General features: G+C 40.6%; 1 protein-coding gene across 4 annotated transcripts in view; it reads left to right on the forward strand.

Annotated features, from left to right (window-relative positions):
• MAP2K5 (mitogen-activated protein kinase kinase 5) overlaps positions 1–25,748 on the forward strand; it is a 245,900-nt gene that overhangs the window by 162,649 nt on the left and 57,503 nt on the right. For all 4 annotated transcript variants that reach the window (XM_034993805.1, XM_034993806.1, XM_034993808.1 and 1 more), the window contains 2 exons: positions 19,691–19,717; positions 20,029–20,061. In XM_034993805.1, coding sequence (XP_034849696.1) covers positions 19,691–19,717; positions 20,029–20,061 — 60 coding nt within the window. The remainder of the gene's footprint in view (positions 1–19,690; positions 19,718–20,028; positions 20,062–25,748) is intronic.

Genomic DNA, 25,748 nt, shown 5'->3' on the forward strand with positions numbered 1-25,748 from the left:
TAAAGGGTTGAGATGAAGGGTGACAATACCCGATCTAGATCATTATTTTTGCTAAGCAAATAGTCAGGCCCCTGATTTTATGGGGGTGTGATTCTGAAAACACTAATTTTTAAAAAATTTGCCCATTCCTATCCACATTTGTAAGAAAACAAACTGTCCATTATATTACCATTGCTGATGATAATCTTTATAATTTCTTTAAGATTTTTATTTAGAAGGGTGTTAGCACTTAAAATATAAAGCTGTTTTGTGGTTTGAAAATGATTCCCCAGTGTGCAGGGGGCAAAATAAGTGAAATGTCTAGAGGGATGAAAAATGCATGGATTGACTGTTTTCCTCTGGTTGGTGCTCCCTGTTTTTCTGGCATCTTGGTCTGTACAGGCCAAAGTGCCTGGAGGCATGTCTGATTTAAAGGTGGTGTTGGTCTCTGCTCTTTAAGCATCTATTAACTTGCTATTATTATGCAAATAAGTGTTGTATTACACATACTAATTTATGCATGGTTAGATTATGCAGATGCATCACAAACATGGTTATTGAATAATAGGATGGGGCTCATTCACTCTACCATCTTTATAAGCTGTTTTAAGCGAATTCTCCTGGTACCCATGTGGACATTTAAAGACCCTTCATTTGCTGAAATGTGTCTTTTGTATCCTTTTTCTTTTACAGTTAAAGCCATCAGATGAGTGGGAGAGAAATCATCTAAGTTATTAGGTTCAAGAGTGTTACACTCACTTGTCAAATTTGTGGGCTTCTTTGTTTAAACATAATCTTTTCCTTAAAGAGAAAATCTAAAATGTAATCGCTTGGCATGCATGCTAGCATTTAGTCAGATTTTAGGATATACAGTCTTGCTGCTTAGCTCTAGGTAGCCCATCAAATTAAAATCACATTTTCAGGATTTATAGCTCATTAAAATATTTATCTTGGTAAGCCTCTTATTCTGTCAGTAATTTTTAAACAATTCACTGTTTGGCCAATTTATACAATCCCCTAAAATTTTGTAAATGCAGAAACCCTGTTACAGTGTATCTCTCAAAGAAGCCTTAGTAGAAAACTTGTAAGCCATCTCATAAAAGTGCCAGAGATTGAGAACATAGCTATATTCTTTAGATTCCTCATGTGTCGAGTATTAACCAGTGAGATTTGGTAAGTGATGAGTCTAAGAAACGGATTGCTGTCGTGTTTGACAAATGAAGCATTTGGATGCTCTGGTCAGATTTGGGAAGAGGCTGTACACCTTTGCAATTCTGTTTTCTCGAATGTTTAAGTATACATTTACTTGATCAGTCAAGTGGAAGCTGGAAAATTCTAACGTGCTGGACTCCCTAGTTAGCAATAACCTTTATGCCAGAGTGGGGATAAAGCCATATTCCCTGAATCGTGATAGAATATTGTCACCAAACTGGGACTTTTATTTGAAATAATAGAAGCAGCTTTGATGCCATTAGGCTTATTTCCCAGATCTTTCAACAGAAGTTTCTGTGCTTCGTTGGCTAGAATCAGCAATGACGTTTGGTGGACTTGGCATTTATTTTACTCGTGTTGTACGACAGACTGGAGACTGGGAAAGGGTACCGTATCGGTGTCTTTCCTGCCCTTCACTTTGTCCTGAAAGTACATGAGGAACAATGTTCATTTTCATAGTATTCCAGACACTGGATTATGAATAAAATCTTCTTTTTGGCCCATTGTATCTCATTTGAACCCCAAGCTACTCTGTGAGATGGCATCCCCTCATAAATGGGGCATACGGAATGGTTGATTTGCTCAGTGTTGAACTGCAGTGGGGTTGGTTCTGTGGAATCCCAAGTGCAGTAGGCAGGAGTGAATCACAGACATCATCAAATCAAACCTCTGTACCATATTTCTGGAAACAGATATCCACACTCTGCTTGAATACCTCAAGTGATAGGAAACTCACTACTTTATAAACAGCCATCCAGTCAAAGCAGGGTTCTGTTTACCAAGCTAAGGACTGACTGCTTCATCTTAATTGTCACCTGCTGGTCTGGTCCTTGAACACGTGAAAGCCTTTCATAGATCCTCATGATCACATAGTTTTGCATCCCTTCTGTCCAGGGCTGGGGACAATCCCAACACACTGCTACTTTGAACTCAAAGTCTGATCAGGGCACCAGATCTGAGCTTTTCACTAATGGCAAGTTGAGAAGACCGGCCTATTGGACAGAACTCCGGACCAGGAGGCAAAAGATGAGAATAGGGACCCAACTCTCCCACAAACTGTGGTCACCATAGGCCTTAAATTCTTGCTTTGTAACTCCTTGGGGCTTTAGTTTCCTTAAATCTAGAATGCGGTTCCTGATACCTACCTTTCCTATCTGATTAGAGCAAGTCTGCAAATGTGCTCTGAAACCACTTGAAAAGTACCAAGGGCCAACCCACTGGCCCTGATGTTGGGCCGTAGCACAGAACAGAATTTCTAATCGTCAGCCAAAGTTCACAAAAGGATGTGCTTGGCAACCTGCAAGCTATAGCTGGAGCAGAGCATAAACTGAGCAAAGCAGAAAGCAGGGAGGAGAGGCACGCTTGGAGATTTGTCCCTCCACCGGCCCAGTGTCAGTGCTGCTGACAATGTCGTTAACGGCCCCTCTTCCCACCGGCGACACAGTGTGTATCCAGTGGGGATGCAGGTGAGGGAAGGGTGTCAGGAAGGTATCACGGAGAGTTGGTGGCCGGGGACCAACATAAAGATTAGAGGACTGGATTTTTGTGGAGATAATCATTCTGTAGGAACTTCATTGTTTTGTGCGTTAGGTTTTTACTTGTTACTGGGAAGCACTGTCTAGTTTCCTTTCCTTTAGGCCTCAAAGTTGCATAGCCTCATTGGCATGCAGTTTTGGACTGTATAGAACAAAAGTTTAGGAGCCACTGTAAGTACACAGCTGTATCGCTACAACTTACGATAGAACAACAGCGATGTCTTGGATCCATCTAGCACCTTTCAGACATCGAGCTTCAGATCACGGCCTGTTATCTGATTCAGACTGTACATCCCACCCTCAGAGGCTGTTATTCCCAACCTCCAGGTGAGCAGACGGAGGCCTGGACAGGTGAGGCCCCTTGCCTCAGGGCTGAGTGGGTGCAGTTAGACCCAGAACTTGCAGGCAACGAAACCAAATGCCTGGGCTCTGTGGACTCTGAATGTGGTTGGCTGTTCGTACCACTCTTCTTCTGCCCACTGAGCCCCTCCAAGGCCTCCTCCTGGTTTGCCTTCTCCACTCCAGGAGGCCTCTTATGTGGATGAGAAATGCCAAACACCAGGGGCCATGCCATGGTAGATGATGACAAGGCCATTCCCTAGAGCCCTTTTGCTTTTCCTACTGTGTGTTTAGCAGAGGGACGGGAGGGTCCACAGGGCTCCAGAGCTCTCCCTTAACCCAGTACCATTAAATTCTGGGTGCCTGTGAAGCAGTAGGATCATGATAAATTGTGTTTTTAAATGTCTCGCAACCAAAAAAGTATCTTCATTTCTTGAATAATTTAGCATTAACAGTAATCTGGAAAGAGGTGCAGGTCTGGACAAGGACTGGAGCTGTGTATAGTTAATCATGTAGATCCAAATTCAGTTGACTTAAAAGGCTTAAAAAACATGATGGTGGGCAATGGTTTGTTTAATGACACCATAATTTAGGAGAAATGAAAAAGATTGCCTGCTACAAATTGTCATCCTTCATTCAAACTTTACAATAGTGCCCTGCATTAGGATGATAGTAAGTCCATTAAGGAGACTTCTCAGGGGGTGTGTCAGCTCTGGCATTTGGAAATTTGGTGAGCAGGATGCCACAGGAAAGTGAAGGTAATACAGATATAAATGTACTTAAAGTACTTTTGTATGTATAAAAATGTTGTTGTTCTTTTGGCTACAATTCCTGATCTTGGTTAATAAATTACATCAAAATGACCTGAAGTTAAAAAAAGGGAAAAAATCTGAGCAAATAGTGCCCCTGGTATTGTAAAGCTTTGAATGTTTTCACACCCCATTAATTTATTACTTCTCTTTCTTCATCTTTAAATTTCATTTTTTTTTTCAAAAATTCCGACTCCCCGCTGCTGCAGTGATTTTCATCTTGTTGTTAATTTTCCCTGCTCCATATGGAGCTCCAGACATTTCACCTGGAGGCTGTACTAGATTTTGTTGTAGTGATCGTACTTCCGGAGGCCAAAACTGTCATTTAGGGTTCCTGGTGCATCTGTCTGCGCCAGGCTTTTCACTGGCATGGGAGAGTGTGAATAACAAATTGGATGCACCTGAGATTCAGATGATTAGTGTGTTTTGTGAATCTCCACGACTTGTAAGCAGATAGCTCTGGGGGGGCAGGAGGGTTGTACGGCAACTGCGGGTGAATCTGTACTCACACCTTACATTTGGGGCTTCGCGAGGGAAGCGCAAACATCCCAGGCAGTCTGAGTGCAGAGAGAGTAACAAATATTTCATCCCGCCTTGTCATTGATTAGAAAAGAGCCTTTAATTTCATTTCACCCCATGTTGTGATTAATTTGCATTCTTTGTCAGAAGTTAATGGAGTTTTTTATGGTTCACTCTGAAATCCTTGAAGACATCAGACTTGATCTGATGTTTATACAACCGCCAGCGGAATTTTTTCATTTGATTGATGGCAAGCTTGATGTTATTCCAAACGGCTTTTTAAGCTGTTTTTAAGAATTATTTGAATAAAATGCGAGCAAGATATTGTTGTAACGATCAAGATTATCTGTTAAAAATCTGCTTCAAATAAAGAAGATGATAAGTAGTAAAAAGGATCAAAAACATAAGAGATATAATGAATGGCGACGTTATTTGTTAAAAATACATAAGAATGGCATTCAAATAAATTATTGTAATATCTAGAGATCCTTTTTCTTGAAAAGAACATACCATCATCTGGCCAAATAGAATAATTAAGGCTAAGGTAGAAGGAAAGTCTGGATCTTTGGGATTAAAAACCTTTACTACCAATTGGCTAATTCTCATTTATTCTGCTAGCTTTTGTCACCAATGTACGAAAGAGATCTACTGTTCTTAACTCAAGGAGACAAGGTCTGTCAGGCCTGTTAGCTGAACAAAATGATGACATATTACTTGTCTCAGTAAAGAGGCATTCTTAAATCCCAGTACAAGTTCAACGTAAGTGGATAATAGAGGATTTTAAGTGAAAGACATGCATTCTTAATAGTATAACAACAGGCTTTTTCATAAGATAGTACAGAAATGAAATACCCTGTTTTTAAAAGCAGAATACCCTGGTTGTTTGTGGGTAAAAGGAATGTGTGTTCATCCCCTGTGCACTATCTGTCAAAGTATGAGGGAAGCTGTAGGTGGCGTTTACTCAGAACCCTCTGCTACTAGCCAAGGAAATACGTTTTGCAAATGCTTTTTGATTACTAATACCATTTGTTTGATTTGGGGGCTTTGCCTTGCTTGAGCAGATTCTTGCTTTGCTGTGATTGCTGCTAGTGAAACTTACTCAGGTCAAAAACCTACTTATCTGAGCACTTTCATTTAAAACAGATTAATTTATTTGCTGTATCTGAAAGTTTGCTAAGTAATTGGGTGGGTTTAATTGAACTTACTGCTTTCTGATCCTTGTATTAACATGATCTAAGGTCCTTTTTATTATATACAATCCATATTATTGACCAAATTTGCCCTGTTTTCATTTAAATGTAAGCAGCTTGTCAAGGAGAAAATATTTTATTTAACTTGGCTTGGAAACCTGCTATTTTAATGTGTGTGTGTTTTTTTTTTCAATTGACAGACTGTCTTTTAAACATTCATTTATTCTGTAGTAATAAATTGTGCTCTGGATAGAGCATTTGTCTCATAATGGAGTAGAAAGCATATGTTCTTAAAACTATTTTAAAATATTAAACACTTTTCTAAAGCTAGTGCTGAAATTCTAGTTTTTATACCTAATTTTATTCATGTTTTAAAAGCCTTTGACTATGCTACTACTAATCCTAATTTTGATAATTTAATATTGTTTTATATTCAATGTTAAATTCAGATCATAGCTTTTATTATTTATGTACTAATGTATTGATCATGACAGAGCAACCTAGAATTGCAAAATAATACCTAAAAAGTTGACCTTCTTTGAAAAGAGGTATTTGGAATTTATCCTTTGTTACATGAGTTTTTTGAAGTTCAGAACATCAAGGATTCTACAGAATCATATGTATCCAGTTTTTTGTGTGAGGTGTCTAGTCACAGGGAAAAAACCAGCAGTAGGTAATTACCCTAAACTTCAGGTACTCACCTGTAATTAGCAAAAGTCTAAAAGAGCAATGTGTGTGCAGTTTTTTTGCTAAACAGATTTCTAGCCTACATGTTTTAAATCATTATTTATTTTCATTCTCATTATTTAGGATATAGACATTTAAAGTATACTAAAATTTAGGGGCTCCTGTGTGGCTCAGTCGGGTGGGTGTCCTGACTCTTGATTTCAGCTCATGTCTCTATCTCAGAGTCATGAGTTCAAGCCCCATGAAAACAATACATAAATAAATAATAACGTATAGTAATGTTTAAAGTCATACAAAGTCAGATTTCATGTTCCAGGGGTGCCTGGGTGGCCCAGATGGTTAAGCATCTGCCTTCGGCTGGGGTCATGATCCCAGGGTCCTGGGATCGAGCCCCGCATCGGGCTCCCTGCTCAGTGGGGAGCCTGCTTCTCCCGCTCCCTCTGCCTCTCCCCCTGCTTGTGCTCTTTCTGTCTGTCTCTCTCAAATGAATAAATAAAATCTTAAAAAAAAAAAGATTTCATGTTCCATAAAAGGCAGAGGTGAGGGGCGCCTGAGTGGCTCAGCCGGGTGAGCATTCAACTCTTGATTTCGGCTCAAGTCATGATCTCAGGGTTGTGAGATCGAGCCCCATGTCGGGCTCAATGCTGGGCGTGGAGTCTGCTTAAGATTCTCTCTCTCCCTCTGCCCCCCCCCACCCATTCTCTCTCTCTCTCTCTCCCTCTCTTAAAAAAAAAAAAAAGAAAGGCAAAGGTAAAATTTAATTCCTTTAAAATTTAAGGAAGATGTTCACTTATATACATTTGCTTCTCCCCAGGAATTTTGAAACTGCCAATGTCAGATTCTTCTCTCATTATCTATCTCATGCTTATCAAGAGATCTCATAATGGTATTTGCTTAGCCTATTGCAAAGGTAGGAAGTGGGTTCCTAGTATGTCTTTAAAATAGAGCAGAAATGGAATAAAAAGAACTCCCAAAATGTGGGTAGCTTAGAAACATGACATTTTTCATTAAAGATAAATTACTCGTTAATACCTCATTTGAGGTATATGCAGTTAGCCAGCTAAGCTAGTGAACCCTGTCTTTTTTAAAACACTAACCCCATGTTGGTTTGATTTTATAGCAACTCCTACTAAACTATTGTATGGCATACATCTCAGTTCAGTTTGACACGTATTTATCATCACAGGTACTCTGCCCTGGCACTATGCTGAACACCGGAAGTACAGACATGAAACAGATGTGGTCCCTGCCCTCAAAGAGTCTAGTCTAGTGGAAAGAAAAATACAAAACAAACACATGGCAGTTGATGCAAAAGGAACCCTACAGGATGTGGTATGCACTGGCCTCAAGAGGAAGAGGTCACTTTAGAAAGCTGCGAAGGTTTCACAGAGCAGGTGATGCTGGAGCTGAGGCTCTGAGGCTAAAAGGGTGGGAAAGAACTTTCCAGGCATTCTAGCCAGAAGGAGACTCATCTGGTAAAAGGTAAAGGTCTGAAGCAGCATGTTGTATACAGTAGCCTTCCAGGACTTCAATTCAGTAGGGTACAGTACTGCTGTTCCTTCTGTCTTCCTACCAGTTTAGGAATTTCCCTAGGTGACTTTTAAAGCAGCACTGGGAGGGAAGGAAGAACTGGGAGGGCAGAGTGGTAGAGGAGAGAAGTGGTATGTCAGGATGGAGGTAGCAAGTGCAGCAGAGACCAGGTAATGAAATCGGGGTTGAGAATTTTCGTGAATCCCTTTGAGATGACTGGGAGCCAGTCTGAGGCTGGAAATCATTACATTTTAAGATCTCTGCCCCCAAGGTACTTGGCACATCACAGGACATTTTCTAGACTTTCAGAGGTGGGGAGCTGTCATGCTCAGATGAGCTAATGCCTAAGAGGACACTTTGAAAAACATAAGAGGGTAAACAAGAGCAAGGTAATATTAGTATTATTTATATTTCCAGAAAGTACTTTAGGGATTTACCTATGTAACTCTGAAAATATATGACCATGTCTCATGTCTCACACCAGGTAGGACTAAAATGAATTACTTTTCTGATCCCACAAGAGCCTTCCTTTACAGTCTTTCTTTTTCGACTTACAATTTATCATTCACAATCACAATCATAATATATAGAATTATATACAGAACCTAGTCGTTTTTAGTTCAGTAACTGGGGACCCTGATTCTTTTACGATTTTTAAATCATCAGCTTAGCCCAGAAATAGAATTGAAGTTTGAAGTCATGAACTTGGCGCCCAATCTGGCTTTCAGGTGGCCACTTTGCCATCTTCTGTCCCCCTCGGGGTCTGTGGTCTGGGAGCCCTTGCACTGTTTCCCCTTTGGTTTTTATTCGTGCTCTTCTGCTACTTCATGGGATCAGAGAATTTCAGAATGTGACAAGATCTTACAGTGATCTCCTCCAACTCTTTTATTTTATAGAGGAGGAAATGGGATTCCAATAGCCATTTGGTGACTCCCTCATGATTACCAGGTATTTAGCCACACGGTCAGACTGGTTCCCACTCTAGAGGGATGGTGCGGGGAGAAAGAGCCCAGATGGCCATTTTTATTTTACAAAACCATCCACTCAAGTACTGCCTCGAACTGGTGTGTCTGCAGAGTTGGAAGTTACTGTCCCAGGATGCTCCCTGTCTGCCAGTTAATTGCTGATGGGTACAGATCTCTGGGGGCAATGTGGTCCTCAGCAGCGGTAACAGCAGCAACAAAGACATCAGCTTTTACTGTACTCCAGTGTTTTACTTATCACTATTTTCAGTATAGAAAACTTGGGTAGATTTGGGGCTCTAAGTTAAAAAGGGGGCAGACCCGCCCAAGTTTTGTTTGAGCACAGATTACTTTTTAGATGTTTAGCAGTTCTGGATTAATGCCCAGGGGCGGCTTGGGAATTCTTCCTCAACTAAAATGCTAATGATGCTAAGAACCCAACCCTCTTTAGTGCCAATAAAATGGACAAGCTAAGTTCATTGAAAACTCAGTGAGTTGTCTAAAAGGAGCAAAGAGCTGATTCGATTTAGGACTGGAGATTGCCCGGGACACACCAGGTGGAAAGAGGGTCCCAAGGGCTGCTAGGAGCTAGGAAGGGAGGCAGTTGTCTGTGTATGCACACAGTCAGGGTGTCAGCTCCAACACATTATGGGAAACTGAGGCAACCAAGCAGAACCAAGTGTGGACTCTGTCAAAGTCTGTAGGTAGTGACTGCCATGGGGAGAGGGAAAGAAAAGCTGGAGAATAGAATGGTCTTATGAGGAAAGGAGGCCAGAGGAGGAAAGAAAGATCAAAGAGGGTAATGAAGCTTGTCTTGTTTTCTGTTCAGAAACAGGTTGCAAAGAGCACCATTCTGGGCATGAGGAGACCGTGAGTGTAGTCCTGGTTCTAATGTGGTAAAAATACAGTAAACAAGAGAAAGTTGCCGACTAAAAGCCTTCCTCCAGCCCCTGCTCTTTGGACAGCCCTTTGCCACCATAGCGAGGCAGCCGTAAACGCTCACTGACTCAGGGCAGAGAGGATCCGGAGGCAACAAGTGACACACCCAGCAGGTGACAAGTTAAATCATTGTCAGATTATGGTTTATCCCCCCACCACCCCCCACACACACAGATCTCAGTTTTCTCATCTGGAAAAGGATAGAGGTGTGCTAGGTCAGTGATTTGCAGAATGATGGGAAGACAGGACATGAAGTCGGTGGGAACTTACTCCTGGACACACACACACATGCATGCACACACAAATACCAGAGCAGTTCTGGTTTGCTCTGTTAATTTTTGTTAATATGTCTAAGTAATATCTTATGTGAACTTTGGTAAACACAGAGTCTGAAAAACGCTGTCCCAGATCCTTCTGTGGTCTCCTTTATCTGGTATGAGCAGTGTCCCCCTCTTTTCCACACCTTCAGCTACCTTTCTCATCACCGTCTCCCCAAGTACGCTCTTGGACTCCACTGAACTGGATTTCACTTGTATCAAAGTATGAGAGGTGTGCCCTACAACTCTGAAACAGAAATCAAGCTTTGTTCAGTTCATTCTAGATCCATGACTTCTTTTCTTTAAGTCCTGTTTTGAATCTCATTCACAGTCAAGCCAGTAAGACACATGTGAGTTAACATGGTTACATGTGACTGTATTTCAAGAATCTTTCCTTCCTAATTCCATATGAAACATGTATTGGCAGCAGTTGCCGCTTATCGCAAAATCTCAGCAGCCCAAACAATGTTGTCAAATACATCGTAGCAAAAAAAAAAGGCAGCAATATGTAGAGTCTTAGCCCACAAAGAAAGAATTCCTTAAAATGCCTGAAAACATCCCTTTTTGGGGGGACACTGTCTTAGAAATCTACAGCACCTTGAATCTAACAAATTGTATTTTGTCCAAATATTGAGTGGCATTTAGAGGAGAATACAAGCTCTATGCTTAAGTCTTAGCTCTGTCACTAATTTTCAGTGACCTTAAATAAATCCCTCATTTTTGTGGACCAGCAATTGTGGCTTTTCCATCTTCTAGGCCCTAGACTCCAGTACAGTGCCTGGTATATACTTGATAAAGGTATACGAATCAATGAGTTAGTGATTTAGTCTGACTTGACTTTTTTACATGTCGGCATAGCAGATTTTAGAATTAGAAGGAACTAAGAATCAATACACACTTTTAGGCTTTAGATTAATAATTTTGTCCCCTTTTCTTCTGTGTCTGTATTTCCACTCTGTCCTGCCAGCATTAATACCCAAAGGATAAAAGCTTCCAAAGAGTTGTCTTAAGATACTGGAGGGTTCTTATGTAAGAAAAGACATGGATCTGTACTGTCAGGAGCATAGAACTGGAATGAGAGGTAGAATGGACAGTCAGAAGACATAAGCTCTCCATCATTGTATGCATCCTGGCAGAAGGCCCGTCAGCCAGGAGCGTCATGAAGAAGGGATTCAGGGATCAGAGAGAGGTGGGTCAGACTAAAAAACCTTTAAGATTCTTCCAGGCCCCAAGAGTCTATGATTCAACTTCAGTGTTGGACAGGCCTCTCCAGAGCCAAAAGGCTGATTATGTATTTCCTATCTGTTGCAGGGGAGGGGCAACAGGTAGAAATCAGACTTGTCTAGATTCTTCACTTGGTTGAATCATGTACTCATTTTGACTCTCGAATACTCTGTCAGTATGAAACACATAAGAGATAGAAGAGTATGGGAAAGAAGTAATTCTTTTTCAGTCCAAGATTTATAAACTTCCGTGTTTCCCTCCATTGAGCCAACGATGTGATGGCTATCAAAAACATGAATGGACTTAGAACCTCCAGGAGTTTCTTCTACTGAATGGTGTATAATGTCCAGAACGAGGTGACTGAGCCAGTCAATGTGAGGTATACGTGCGGGTGTGGGTGCCCTGCTTTATGAGGACACGCGCCCATGGCATCACATTCGAAGAAAGCCATCACAGTGTGGAGAATGTGAAACCCTGCCTACCCCTCCAGGCAGCTTTCCAGTTCAGGTAACAGCAAACTCAAGTTGCCTCAACTGCAAGGGGACTTGATTGAACTGCATGGCCAAAAATCAAGTATTGCTGGTTTTCGGTAGAACTTGATCCAACAAGTCACTTTTGGCTCTGTTCTTGGTGGGCTTCTTCCTTCACAGACCAAGACTGGCTCTTGGTGGGCGCCTGGGTGGCTCAGTTGGTTAAGTGACTGCCTTCGGCTCAGGTCATGATCCTGAAGTCCCAGGATCGAGTCCCATGTCGGGCTCCCTGCTCGGTGGGGAGTCTGCTTCTCCCTCTGACCCTCCCCCCTCTCATGTGCTCTCTCTCACTCTCTCTCTCTCCAATAAATAAATAAAATCTTAAAAAAAAAAAAAAAAAAAAAAAAGACTGGCTCTTGGAATTCCAGGGCTACCGGCTTCCCAATGAGAAGGGAAGAGCAGGTCTCTCTTTCCTATAGGCAACCGGAGGCCCTAGGCTTCAGTTTGATTGGATCAGCTTAGCTCCCCAAGCGTGGGGGATTTAGATGATGCTGACTCCTTTAAGCCTGAACCACATGCCCCACCCATAAAGCTGATGATGAAGTAGCTGGTGGGGGAAGCACATGGGCTATTTAGGGGCAGGGAAATGGGATTTGAGTGTCATTATTAATTGAAGGGGGAAGAATAGAAGACAACCAATCATAGCAAATGATCAGAGGAGGAAAACAGGGCGTTCACTCAGGAAAGAAAACATGGTGGAGAAACAACCATCTTCAGATATGTGAATTGCCATCACTAGACATAATCACTACAGCTCCAGACCATGGGCACATCTCACAGGAGGACATATTTGAACTCATAAAAAGAAAGAACCTTCTAACAATTTAAGCCACCCAGGATAGAATCATTGGAATCCCATCTCTGGAAGTCTTCAAGCAAACACAGGATACCTGCCTGTCAGGAATATCATAAAGTGAATTTCCACATGGAGCAAGGAGTTGGACCAGGTGACCTCTAACATCGTTCTGTATTCTATGGCATGTGGAGGATTGAAGCTAATAGAGGTAACAGACTAAATGAGAGCTCCAGAAAAAAACCCTGTGAGACATTTTGACACCTTAAAAATCTTTTGCTACAGCAGATTTGTTTGACCATAAAGCCACAAAAAAGCCACATCTCTCCCTGCTGCCTCCCCCCACATACACACATAACTGATGTTCTAAGCTAGACTCTGAAATAAGACCACCCTTTTTTGGAACAAAGAAAAGAGAAAAGTTTGATACAACAAATGTATCTTCTTTGAAAGGGAAAATCTCCTAATCTTATCTGAAAGGAAAGTGCTTAATGGACATCTTGGCCAGGCCTAGAGACATTAGGGAGAAGGTTAATTTTATAATTCACATGGATCATTTTAAATTGTGTTTCTGAGCCCCTGCTTTTCTCACAAAATTCAGGTCTAAATATTAAATTCACATTTGCCCAGAGGATGATTTACTAGGGTTCCTATATACCTATGCGGAATGGGACATGAGCTATGTCGATTTTAAATACACAAGGGATAAAAGAGTGGAGACTGGCAATCAGGTCCTTTCTTTCCTGCTCACTGACTGGCAGACCCAGCAAATGAATAATGTTATACTGTACCTTGATGCTCCAGCTGCTGTGTTTTGTGTGAAAATGCATTGTCCTTGATACTCGGGAAGCAGTAAGAGCCAAGTGATCTAATTTATGGCTTTGATGATTTTCTGTCTGGTCCCATCTGAGCTGAGCCCTCCTCTAGGCATCTTAGAGCCTTTCTGTCCCACCCAGCTGTTTGTGAAATTCAGGGATATCTAGTTTTAGCTTTTCAAAACTGGTCATTCCTGAAGGCAGCAGAGAGAAGGTGCCATGAGTAGATCTTAGAAGGTGGGAATCCTAGTGACTCTCTCATATCCCGTTGAGTAGCTCCTTGCTAAATCTTCTTGCCACTTATTTTTGTTTTAAGTCCTTAGTTGTTTAATTCTCGTGACTTATTTTTTCCTTTTGTTTTATATAAGATATGCTAATAGACTTACAGGCATGATAAGAACTTGAACAAGGACAAAGGCTGATAAACAGGAGAGATACAATGGCACAAGTGAATTATACTTGTTCATTTTATATTATTAGTAATTATATATTATTCATTTATTTTGTCTCATCCTGCATTCAATATCTAAAAATATCAGTTTATCAGAATTCTCATTTATGGTTAGATAGGGTACATTTTGTTCTACTCTTTTTTTTTTTTTTTTTTTTTAAGCAGTCCTTTGTTTAGGAAATCTTACAGTAAGGTAGTGGTGCTAAGCAGTATGTGTTTAGCTTGTGGTCATGTGGAAATAATTTTTCTTTTCTCTTGTTGAAGCCTTTTTGAGATTTGGGCACTTCAGTTTTGCAAGTTGTAACTGATTGGAGGTGGTGTGTCCCTAAGTTTTAGCACCCAGCACCATGCCAGATAAAATTAGATCGAATGCCAGTACCAGCTTCTGAGGCGATGGGGGTCTGACTGGAATTCCGAGGGTCTTTCTGACTCCAGCGTATATGCATTTTCTCCACACCAGACAGCCTCCTGAGTCAGCAGTCAGGTCTAGGCCAGGCTGTATCTGTGACCTTGGACACTGCGCCCCTCTAAACCGCAGTATCCCTAATAGCAAAATGAGTAGATTGAAGTAGACCATCCCTGCAGCTACTTTTCATTAAGAAAAAAAATTTTAGGTTATTATTCTTCATTTGTAATATAAAAGTCTCAGTTTACCATAATCCTGGTTTATATTAGGCAGGGTTAAGCTTAATGCATCTGATTTGAGAAGAGAGTCTGCAAAATAGCTATTGTTGGGGCACCTGGGTGGCTCAGTTGGTTAAGCGACTGCCTTCGGCTCAGGTCATGATCCTGGAGTCCCGGGATCGAGTCCCACATCGGGCTCCCTGCTCGGCGGGGAGTCTGCTTCTCCCTCTGACCCTCCCCCCTCTCACGTACTCGCTCTCTCTCATTCTCTCTCTCTCAAATAAATAAATAAAATCTTTAAAAAAAAATAGCTATTGTTGCTAAAACATAAAACAAGTGTACAGTAAGAATAGAGTTGAACATGGAACGGTGCCAGTCCGCGCACACACGCGCCCCTGGTGTACTTAAAAAATGCCAACCATATCATTTAATTTCATATTTCTTTTTTCTACTTAAGAGAAAATAACACAAGCTTGAAAAGCAGTAAATATGTAAAGAGAAAATTTGTCAACTGATATTGGAAGACCTGACCTCGGTCACGCATAAATCTCTCTGACAAGGGCTGCAGGGCAAGCCATAATTTCAGAGAGTAAAAGAGAAAATGAAAGGTCTAGCCAGTGTCTTCTCGCAGTTACATAGGTGGATCATTTTAGTTTTCTGATTGTGCTTCTGCACATAATGTAAAAGGGCTGGTGGCAGAGTCTTTCCCATTGTGTGTAAAAAGCGCCTCCACAGAGATGGAAATGGAACGTGGGGCTCCCAGAGTTGCTATTTCTCACCAGTCGTGGACTTTACAAAGTTGAGGCCCCACAAGCAAACTTTCGCATTGGCAGTTTCCTCTCAAGGATCATTTTCCAAAGTCATTAGTCGTGTTATAGGAGCTTTTGAAATTGCCAACTACATGGTCCTTGCAAGGAAATAAATGATAAGTGTTACAGCAAGAACACCCCATAACTTATACTTAGGCCTGCCTGTTATAAAGTCAGTCCTCCCCGTTTAAACACATGAAGATCTGTCTTACATCAGACTGAGGCTTAACTGTCCCCGCTTAGTGTCACTTAAAGTCTTGTAGCTAAGGGCTGGGAAAAGAAGAAAAAAAAAAAAAAAGCTGTGCCCAGAAGACAGAAGAGGGTCATCTAATTAGTTTATCAAATGCTACTAGTTCTGGAGACTGATTAGCAAAGTGTAATGATCGGAGCAGTTATTGTTCTGTTCATTGTCCCAGAGTACTAGTTACACATAGGAAACCCAACTCAGGAAAGTGGGCCGGCAGGACTCTGGACTTGGACGAGTTAGTTACAAACGGCATTTCATATGTTGTGAGGGACAGGCAGTTCATCAGCCCTAACAATGTTATTGTGTTCTTCTGAACTCTGCTCTCGCAGCGAAGCATTTGGAAGGCAGACCTAGAATAAAGAGAGACATTCACAAAGCTAACATTTTCTATCGAGTACCCTTAGTACCACTTTTAATGTGCTGTAAAATGAGGGGCTTCACTCTTTCCTGAACTGTGTGCAAAAGCAGAGGCAATGACTAGAGGTTGACTTTGTTGCGGTCTGTTTTATGGGCACTGTGCCTGTCCAGCAATGTGATCTTGAAAAAGGTAAACAACAAAGAGTTTAGCAGTGAAAAATAGGCCTAATATAAATACAGTCGAGTCCATGGCAGTTCAGAATTTGAAAAATATGACTGTGGCATTAAATTTTCGGTGGAATTAAACAGAGGAACAGAATATAACCTTTAAGGCAATATATCTGAGACAGAGAAAGAAAAGAATATATCTAACTCTATTGTCTATGTGGCATTCATATAAAGAAAAGCACAGTAGCTTTATTTAATTGAGAAAATGAATCAATTACAATGATGTTGCATCATCAAGTTCTTGTGAAATAGAAGATATAAGTCACTGTGTTGTGTAACAGTGTTAAAAAGTAATTGAGTATCTTAAGCATTTTGAATCAATTTCAGGTACTAGCACTGCTACCTTAATACAAAATTTATGAAGATGATTTCATATAATATGTAGCTATCAAAGCCGTGTAATAAAACCTGGTAACAACATCTCTCTTTAAGAACCTGGGAAAAATAGTATAGTTATAAGATCATAAAAAAGACTTTGATGTTGTTGTTTCTCTCTGTCTCATAGTAAAGAGAAAGCATTAAAACGGTAAAATTTTAAGTTGTCTTAAACCATGGTTTCTTTTACCCACAGAATAGGGCAAAGTGGAGACCTCTAAGAGCTCGCTCGGTTCATGAGGAAATGTTCTCCCCTGAGCTCATTTCACACAACTTATGTGTTGCTGGAAATGATGTTGTACAATTTATTCCTGAATTTATTTTGAAACATCTCACTTAGAACGTTTGCCTCATGTTTTTCCTCAGAGAATGTTGTAATTCCCCTGACTGTTGGAAATTTGTGAAAAACATTCTCTTTGCCAGAAATGGATTTCTGATTCTTGGTTTGTTACAAGTACCTCTCCTGTTGAAGTAGATATATCTTGAGAAGAATGGAGGGTGGGGGAAGAGTATGCATGTGTACCTGGAAAAAATAAAAGCAAACACCAAAGGGATCTCCTATCGTAGAAGTGACCTGGGCCTTTCAAGATTTTTGAAAGGTGGTGTGGCTTGTTACCAAAATCCTTAACCACTCCGGGGTGGTTAACCCGTCTTCCTTTTTAAACTAAATCTTTACCATGAGAGTATCACGCAGAAGTACTCATTGACTAGAGGAAGGAGCAGTGATTCAGCATAGCATTAAGTGGGAACTATCCAAGTAGACTACCAGCTAGTCAGCATGGGACAGAGGTTTCAGGGAGTGGTGACCAGGGAGAGCAGGGGTGAGTAGGCACCATGTTCAGTTGGGATAATACACAGGAAAGTGCTTTTAAAACACTCAGGCACTAGGTGAAGGGTCTGCTGATAAGCCATATGGATGCAAAAGAAACATGAAAACATAGTTTTTGCCCTTGAGAAGCTTGCAGTCTAATTCAGAGGAACCCGCCAAAAATTGGTGATTTATCAACTTTACCACACCAAGTATAAATACATACAAATCCAGTTGTTTTTAAATAATGCTGTGACTGTCAACAGATATAATACAGATGCTGGAAAGAAAGGAGCACAGGAGAAACGCTGGCATCACTGTTCCTGTGGCCTTGGGCCTGCCCCATCCTCTGGGAGGCCAGTCTTCCCATCAGAGGATAGAAGTGATCATCCCTGGGGCACCTGGGTGGTTCAGTCAGTTAAGCGACCAACTCTTGGTTTTGGCTCAGGTCGTGATCTCAGGGTGATGAGATTGAGCCCCGTGCTTAGGGCTACTCGCCCAATGAGGAATCTTGAGATTACTCTCCCTTTCCCTCTCCCTCCCCTTCTGTTCCTCTTTCTAAAATAAATAAATAAATAAAATCTGGGGCGCCTGGGTGGCTCAGTCGTTATGCGTCTGCCTTCGGCTCAGGTCATGATCCCAGGGTCCTGGGATCAAGCCCCACATCAGGCTCCCTCCTCGGTGGGAAGCCTGCTCCTCTCTCTCCCACTCCCCCTGCTTGTGTTCCTGCTCTCGCTGTCTCTCTCTCTCTGTCAAATAAATAAATAAAATCTTTAAAAATAAATAAATAAATAAATAAATAAATAAAATCTTTAAAAAAAAAGAAATGATCATCCTTGCCAACCTCAGGGTGGTTGTGCAGATCAAATATACATGGAAGAAGTTTTTATTTTTTATTTTATTTCTTTTTTAAAATATTTATTTATTTGAGAGAGAGAGCACAAGAGGGAGAGGGAGAAGCAGACTCGCCCCTAAGCGCAGAGCCTGACGCGGGACTGGATACCAGGACCCGAGACCATGACCTGAGCCAAAGCCAGATGCCCAACTGACTGAGCCACCCAGGGGCCCCATGGAAGAACTTTTTAAAATACCATTAAAATTTTTTTAATTTAAAAAATACAGTTGACTCTTGAACAACATGGGTTTGAACTGCATGGGTCTACTTATATGCAGATTTTTTGGATAAATACAGTGTATAACTATAAATGTATTTTCTCTCCCTGTGATTTTCTTAATAGCACTTTTCCTCTAAATTACTTTATTATAAGAATACAGCATGTAATACATATACCATGTAAAATATGTGTTAATCGACTGTTCATGTTATCGGTAACACTTTAGGTCAACGGTAGGCTGTTAGTATCTGGGGAGTCAAAAGTTATATATGGATTTTCAACTGCACAGATGTTGGCATCCCTAACCCCTGCATTGTTCATTGATCAACTGTCCTATTACTATATTCCCTATATTTTACTAGCTGGTTGGAGCTCAGTTATCTCAGCAAACAACTGACCCGTCAATACCGTATTTGGTTCCTGAAATTTTCCTTCTTAGGAAATTTAGTACCTGGGACTCCGTTTTCATGAGTTTGTGATAACTGCAGTCATTTGTGTGGGGGTGGGGGGGTTGAAGTGTTTAGTACTTCGGTAACACACTGGGTGTGTTATTAATTTGGTGTCACATTTTACTAACTTTCTAAGAGAGATGACTTATCCATGTTAGATGTGTGAGCAACCTGCCTTCACAATGTTGATTAGGAGTAGGCATTCACTTGTCTCTGCTTTTTATTCCCTGAAAAACTGTGTAAAACTTGCATGAATTTGATTTTCCCAGAGAGTATTGCTTCCCAGGAAGCAGGCTGAAGGAACTTTGGAAAAGGTGGAGTCTTCACCCCACTCTGGAGTTAAAGACAAATACTTCAACCACATAATTAAAGTTTTCTTCACAAAATAGGGGATTGTGAGCAGACACTGGCAGGAATCCAAAATTCTAATTTCTGACTATGATTTAATTTCAATTTTAAATAAATCGGTTTTTAATTTAAAAAGAGTGAGCTTCATAACATTAGCAATGATTGCAACATTAAGCCCAGTGTTCACAATCTAGCAATATAAAACATTATTTATATCTGAATCGTAAACAGCCTTTTGAAATGGATTATGGTTTTTCTCCCTATTCTAATACAACCTGGAGGGTACTAAAAAGTGTTGTGTGAAATTAACATTCTGCTGACTTTTGCCTATAAATGAGAAGCGAGCTATTAACATTTGTGTATTTTCATTATGTAAATTGTGTTAACACATGCCCACAAATTGCCACCAGCAATGCAATAATTTTCTCTCAGTGATCATAATGTGTCCAAGTGAGTCATTTTGATTATGACATGCTAATTACATATTGCCTTTTTTCAGATTCAGAAAAACCAGGGATCTTTAATGGTAAGCTTTATGAGTTCAGAAAAAAATTCACTTTTCTTTTTCCTGATGGCTGCTTCCTTTGCATGCTTGAATGCCTTGTTTTAAACTTAGCAAATTGCATTTTGAAGAAAATGCAAACCTTTAACTGCCTGTATTAGATTAGGTACCATTAGAAATAATAGAACATCCTGAGCATCAATGTTTTTATAAGAGTTTGCTGTTGTTGATTAATCTTGCTATATTTTATTGCATTAATGATTTTTTCTTTCCACTCCACTGTAAAGATATTGCATAGAGGCTAATACTTTTTCCTTTCTTCTTTCCCATTGCAGCCTCTCCAGCTTCTGCAGTGCATTGTTGATGAGGTGAGGCATCGTCTTATGTGCTTTCACTCCTAAAGTCATTCCTAATGGTGTGGAAAGCTTATATTTTGTTTCCTAATGAAGCACAATGCCCAACATCCTCGGAGCAAGTTGTGTTGTATGGCTCTGAGCTGTGTTACGTGGACTGGCCTTGTCCTGAATCCCAGTCTTCTGATTCTGGCCCAGAATCCCTGCCCAAACAGACTGTCCCACAGGCTGGTCCTCAGGGGTATCGGAAGCCCTAAAGACAAAACAGGATAATATTAATTCATCATCTCCCTAGCCAGATGGGGATGGAGCCGGAAATTAAAGTGGTATCATTTTTTTGTTTTCCGTAGCAGATATTTAAAGTCATTCCAGTAGACAAGGGTCAGAGTTGAACAGCAGACATAAGCTGGATAAAATTTGTCTTCCTTGCTTTATTTACCCAAAGCATAGCAGGGTGATAACAATGTTCCAGAGCTCTAGGTCAACAGTTTAGCTTTAATTTCCTAATTAGCCATTTTCCCCTAGAATACATTCCTAACTTCTTGTGCTTTTAACAAGAATCCTCACATTTTAAGTCATCCTACCTCTGATCATCCTTATCCATTGAGTTCCATTGTCCTTTGCCTTCATGGAATTAATCTACCTGCTTTTCTTTCTCAATCTACTTTTTCTACTCCTTATTCTGAATTTAAAGTCTGTTTTTCTCTAAATTAGCAGAACATAAGGCTTATAGTGCATGAAGCTCTCAATGAGGAACCATTAATGTTTTTTAAAAACTGACTTTTTCTGGGCTTGGGCTTGCCTACCAGCAATGTTTATTTTTTAAACTTTAATTTTACAATATTTAAAACACTTGTAATGAAGGCGATAAATGATTCAGATAGGAAAGTTTGAAAGAAAAAAACAAATCGTAATTCATAATTATTCCTCTCAATTAAACATCTGTATAACCAGTTATGAGATTTGGGAGAAAAAATAAAGATCCTCCAGGGAAAAAAACAAATGCACACACATATCACAATAATAGTAAGAATGGGGCTCTAACATCCTTAATGGTTGCATCCGCCAGTCCATATATCCCCTGCAAGCCATAAACCATGTTAGTACAAAAATGAAGGCATCGTCCTGAAACAAATGGAGGTCGCATTATCTCAAATATCAGACAGGCCCCCTGGATCTAATAGCTCATCAATATCTTCTGTCATCTTAGAATCCAAAAGCATCCTATCCCCATCAGAACCCTCCCAATTAAACTGATTTTCCTGAGGTCCCCCTCCAGGGTTTCTTAGGGCCAGGCCCAGGGAAACTTGGCCTACCCGGTCAAATGCACAGCCTGCCGAGTTTTCTGGACTCTACTGTTGCTGGTCTGCCAGGCTCCTGGGTATCAGAACATTCAGGTACAGATACTCCTCACCAGCAGTATATGTATTGCCGGGGAGCTTTTCTGGATCAAATAGATATTTCCATTCCTTATTTAAAATAGCAGTGATTGCTATTAAATTGAAGATCTTTTACTTGCTTGATTTGGGCAACATCCTGAGACTTTTGAAATTATCCTAAGGAGATGTTCTAAGGCGGGTAGGTATGTGGGGAGGACAAGAGCATGTAACTTCAACAGTATGTTTTTCTTCATAGCATTTCTTCCTCAGTTGAGAGAAAAATATCACTTAGACACCTCTTCCCACTTATCCGAAAGACATATTAAAATATTCTTCCTTATGGAAACTTGGGAAATTCACATTGCATTTACTAAAACAAACATAAATTGATCTTGGAACTGAGCTGCTGTTCAGTGATGAGTATTAGGAAACAATTGTCCAGATGACTTGCCTTTATGCAAAGGGCATAAGGGCTTCTAAGAAAGAAAGGATGGGGAGGGGGATGTAAATTACTGTGCCTGTCTCATGTTTGTCAGACTTCTCATTGCTGTGGTACAGTGTTTTCAAAGAGTGGTCTTGGGGCTAACTGCATCAGATTCTTGGATCCAGATCACTGAATTAGGCTTTCTAGGTGTGGAGCCCAGGAATCTACATTTTACCAGCTTCCTAGGTAGCTCTCTGCACATTCAGGTTTGAGAACCTCTTCTGTAATGTGTTTCGGGGCTAATCTGCCCTTTTAGATCCCAGAGGGCTGTGAGTCATCTATCTTCATTTGTACCTGACTTTTAGGGCTTCTTTTCCTGTGTGAATATAACCAGCTAGGATTTGAGCCATGTTACTCCTTGAGTGTGGGATATGCCCCATTTTGAAATGTGTATCCAGTGGTAGTGTGTACTGTTCGAGATAAGTCAGATGAAAAAGTACCACCCCTAAAGGAGCCTAGTTCAAACAAGATGGATGTATTCAGAGTCGTATATAAAATAGCTAAGTAAAGCACAGGGTAACATACTTCATTATTATGTGCATACCCAGCTTGACCTCTTGCATGGCCAGGTAAACAGTGAAGAAGTAATAAAACAAGGCCAGGTGGGCAGGAGCCAGCCCTGGAGTGGCTAAAGGTGAATGTCAGAGCCAGGGCGGGAGTCAGGAAGTAAAATCATGGAACAAAGCCAGCTAGCTACCAGATGTCCAGACAGAAGACACCAAAAGTTAAACACGAGTAAGAACCATGAACATGAAATTTGGACTGCAGATCAGGAACTGGAAGGATAGTCAAGGTAATAAGAGAAGCTCCAATCAGAAATCAGGGCAATCCAGTTTAATTTTGGTAGGCAGAGTTTTTCTGGCTTAGATCAGGCTAACTCAGGATATGAGTGATATCTTAATGATATTGTCAATGCCTCAGACTTGCTTCTCTCAAAAGAACTTCTTATTTTAAAACTGTTATATAATCAGGCCCTCTCTAGGCCCCAAATACCTGTGATTTGAATACTTGATTAGTTGTTAAGTGATAAGTGTCTATGTATGCCGTGATGCCGTAGCCATCCAATATCTGTGGGGAATAAGACAGCCCCTACTGTCTAGATAACTGAGATTTACCACTTTAAGCTCTGACATCAATGAGAAATTTTCATTTTAGGAAAGAAGTGTTTCTAAAACAGCCTGTTTTAGCAGCCTGTTGACAGTGTGTAATGAATATCATTTAACCTTTTCTTGTTGACTCAGGTCCTTGTTAGTGACAGTGAACTAAACTTTGATGTGAACTAAACTTGATAGTGAACTAACATGATAGTGAACTAAACTTTGATGTATTGATGCCCTCTAGGGCTATAAAACTGTGTGGGGCTTACCTTATTTTTTCACTGAATTTTACCAACCCTTTGCCTGTGTTTGACCTTGGCACTCAGTGATATGCTTGGGCCTCTTGAGGTGTATAAAATCATTTGTTCTGAGGCCAAATAGACTTACGTGGCTCCTCTTGGTGCTTTCCCATGTTCTCTCTTGTAATCACCTCTGGTTTCTTTGGTCACTCTTCATTCTTGACAGTGACTACCTGCTACCCCAGTGATCTAACCATTTGTCTTCAGTCTTTGCTCTCCTGATAGTGACCCTAGTAAAACTAGCAGGTACCAAATGAAATCAGAAACCCAACTAGTATGTGTAAGGTCAAAGCTCATCTGAAAAGAAAGATAGAGGCTTGTGCCTCTCTTTAATGAAGTAAAATGGGTGGGCTTGTGTGCAGTCATTCAGCAGATAGTTATCAAAAGTTCCTGCTCTTTGATAGCCCAAGTTGAGCAGACCATGGTGAGGACAGCCTCCAAGCCTAGAAAGAAACTGGGTTTCTGGCAAGGTACCCAGGCCAACTGCAAACTAGGTGTGTAAGTGAAAGTAGAAAGGCAGAAGCACAGTCCCACGTCCTGAGCCAATACAATGTGCTGGCACTCAGGAAGCTGCATAGCCATTTAACACTCTCCCCAGTGCCTAGGGTTCCAGCTTGGCTGGCAACAAAGGATTGGCCACATTGGTGTGGCAGGTGGGGATACAACAATGATTTCTGGGTCACCAAATCCCAGGCTGGCTGGAGTCAACTAGTGGACATCAGACATCAGTGCTAGGAATTGCAGTGATGGAAGTGAGAACCTCACCCTTGAGCCTGCCCCTAAGGCATTCACAGCCTTGGAAAAGATATGGACATGGAAATGAATAGTGTGGTTCAGTGTAGGGTGCGTCTATAGAACCCAGGGACCCAGGGTTTGTTCTGGGGGTGATTAGGAGAGGCCCCTCAGGATAGGTGGCATTTAAGCTAGGTCTTAAAGGATGACTAGGAGCTTCCCAGGTCAGGAAACGAAAAAAGTAAATGTCAGGCAGAATGGTTTGAATCCTTCTTGTGAATCATTTTTAAGTTCACAGATGTGTTTCAGAATATTCAGATTGTCTAAAATATGACAACCAGAAAAATGGATTATTACTTCAGTGTATATATATATGTGTGTATATACATATATATATATACATACATATATATATATGTTTCAAACATATTATGGCTAAAAATAAATTCCTATCTAACATCTGTAGGTGCTCAGCAAGACAATTAGCAAATCCCTGATTTAGACTTCTGTTTATTCACTTTACTAGTAAAAAGTGAATTCTTTTAAGTCATGCTTATACCTGATCAAAAATATCTTCTACATGAAAGGTTTGATTTCTTAGAACTACAAGGCCAACAGACACATGAAAAGATGCTCAACATCACTAATCATCAGGGAAATGCAAATCAAAACCACAATGAGCTATCACCTTACACCTGTCAGAATGGCTAGAATCAAGAAGACAAGAAATAACAAGTATTGGTGAGGATATAGAGAAAAGGGAACCCTCATGCACTATTGGTGGGAATACAAATTGGTACAGCCACTGTGGAAAACAGTATGGAGGTTCCTCAAAAATTTAAAAATAGAACTACCATATGATCCACTAATTCCACTACTGCATATTTACCCAAAGAAAACAAAAACACTAATGTGAAAAGGTGTGTGCGTGCCTGTGTTCATTGCAGCATTATTTGTTATAGCCAAGATATCAAAGAACCCAAGTGTCCATTGATAGATGAATAGATAAAGAAGATGTGTATGTGTGTGTGCGCGCACACAGTGGAATGTTGCTCGGCCATAAAAAAGAATAAGATCTTGCCATTTGTGACAACATGGATGGACCTAGAGGGTATCATACTAAGTGAAATAGGCAGTAAAAGACAAATACTATATGATTTCACTTATATGTGGACTCTAAAATCACAAAACAAATAAATAAAAGTGGAAACAGACTCCTCGATACAGAGAACAAACTGGTGGTTGCCAGAGCTTGGGCGGGGCGGGCGGGGGGGAGACAAAATTGGTGAAGAGCCCTGGAAGGTACAGGCCTCCAGTTATGGAGTGAATAAGTCACAGGGATGAAAGCTATAGCATAGGGAATATATTCAGTGGTACTGTGATAGCATTGTAGGTGACAGATGGTAGCTACACTTGTGGTGAGCATAACATAACGTATAGAGTTGTCAAATCACTGTATTGTACACCTGAAACTAATATAACATTGTGTGTAAACTGTACTCAAGTAAAAAAATTTTTTAAAAACTACAAGATTTGTGAAATTCCAAAATTTATATTCTGAAATAGAAGCACAAACTTTTAGTGGTCAGTAATGGGCTGTAATTGGGCCAGGTGTGTAGACAAACAATAGGCTTGATTGTTGAAGGTGCTACCTCAATAATTCTGAGATACACTGACTGTTCTTCCCTGCTGTGAATAGAAAGGAAAAAGG

The sequence above is a fragment of the Mirounga leonina genome, unplaced genomic scaffold, assembly GCF_011800145.1.
Source record: "Mirounga leonina isolate KUSES-001 unplaced genomic scaffold, KU_Mleo_1.0 Mir_91, whole genome shotgun sequence".
In the NCBI taxonomy this organism is placed as follows: Eukaryota; Metazoa; Chordata; class Mammalia; order Carnivora; family Phocidae; genus Mirounga; species Mirounga leonina.